Below are 1251 nucleotides of genomic sequence, written 5' to 3'. Positions count from 1 at the left end.
GGCTGAGTGTAGAAACATGATTCTAGATTGTATCGGCTGAGTGTAGAAACATGATTCCAGATTGGATCAGCAGAGGGTAGAACCATATTTCCAGATTGGATCAGCAGAAGCGTGCAGTGCTGGCTGTGAAGCGGACCTGAGTTCTGAGGTGGCGGTGAAGGACTCGTGTTCCGTGATGGAGAAGACCAGCAGGAATCCCTCGCCGCTGCGGAAGTAGTTGTCCCTGATGGCGGCGTAGTCCTCCTGTCCCGCCGTGTCCAGGATGTCGATCTGGACGTCCTCGCCGTCCAGAACCACCTTCTTCCTGTAGCTGTCGGCCTTGGTGGGCTCGTAGTCCTCCACGAACTGCAGACAGAGAGGTGAGGGGAGGGGAGGCCAGGGAGCACAGAGGCATTATGGGAAACGGAGTCCGCCCGGAGACTCACCTCATCGTACATGAACTGCAGGGTGAGCGCCGACTTCCCCACGCCGCCGCTGCCCACCATGATCACCTTGTGGAGGACCAGGGAGGTCTGGTTCTTGTTCTTGCCAGAGGACATGGCTCTGGTCCGGGTCGGGTCGGGGCCTCGCAGCTCTGACCCGGGTTCTGGAGGTCCTGATGGAACAGAAGCAGATGTGGTTTCCAGCTGCAGCTCAGCGGGTCAAATGGACCCGATCGGTTCTGATCTCCTCATGGCGCCGGTTCTGAAACCCTTCATTTACCTCCTCTGGCAGGTTTCTCCTCCTGAAGGATCAGATGTTCGTTGGTTCTGGCAGAACGAACCCAAACGGGTCGGCTTCAACGGCTGAGGAAGAAAACAGATCATCAAAAGTTCTGATCCGGCTCAGACACCAACAGAACCATCTGGAGGAGGTTCTGCTGCAGTGAACAGAACCTCCTGGATGGTCAGAACCGCCGGGGCAGAGCTGGTTCATCAGGACCTATTAGAACCTGTGGGACGGGATCTGGACCATCAGGACTTTTTTTTTTTAAATCCACAGGTTCTAGTAAAGGTTCTGGTGGCTTGGTTCTGATCCAGTCTGACCCTGGATGATCTATGACATGGAGGTGCTGTGGAATGACCCACTTGACATTATCAGTGGTGTCAGAGTGGGCGGGTGTCAGTGAAGAAGAACAGAACCATCCGGACTGGAACCATCAGGACAGAACCAGCAGAACAGAACCATCAGATCAGGAACCATCAGAACAGGAACCATCAGAACAGAACCATCAGAACAGAACCATCAGAACAGAACCATCAGAACAGAACC

At 54.5% G+C, this 1251-nt stretch overlaps 1 protein-coding gene across 1 annotated transcript in view; it reads right to left on the bottom strand.

Moving 5' to 3' along the window:
- LOC107096025 (ras-related protein ralB-A-like) overlaps positions 1-1251 on the bottom strand; it is a 6598-nt gene that overhangs the window by 3707 nt on the left and 1640 nt on the right. The window contains exons 2-4 of the mRNA XM_015392479.1: positions 703-785; positions 426-595; positions 137-345 (exon numbers count right to left, since the gene is read on the bottom strand). Of these exons, the coding sequence (XP_015247965.1) occupies positions 137-345; positions 426-539 (323 nt within the window). The 5' untranslated portion in view covers positions 540-595; positions 703-785. The remainder of the gene's footprint in view (positions 1-136; positions 346-425; positions 596-702; positions 786-1251) is intronic.

This window comes from Cyprinodon variegatus, unplaced genomic scaffold, assembly GCF_000732505.1.
Source record: "Cyprinodon variegatus isolate N-32 unplaced genomic scaffold, C_variegatus-1.0 Scaffold592, whole genome shotgun sequence".
Lineage (NCBI taxonomy): Eukaryota > Metazoa > Chordata > Actinopteri > Cyprinodontiformes > Cyprinodontidae > Cyprinodon > Cyprinodon variegatus.
The sequence above is the reverse complement of the archived record's forward strand: the minus strand, read 5'-3'. Positions and strand labels throughout refer to the sequence as shown.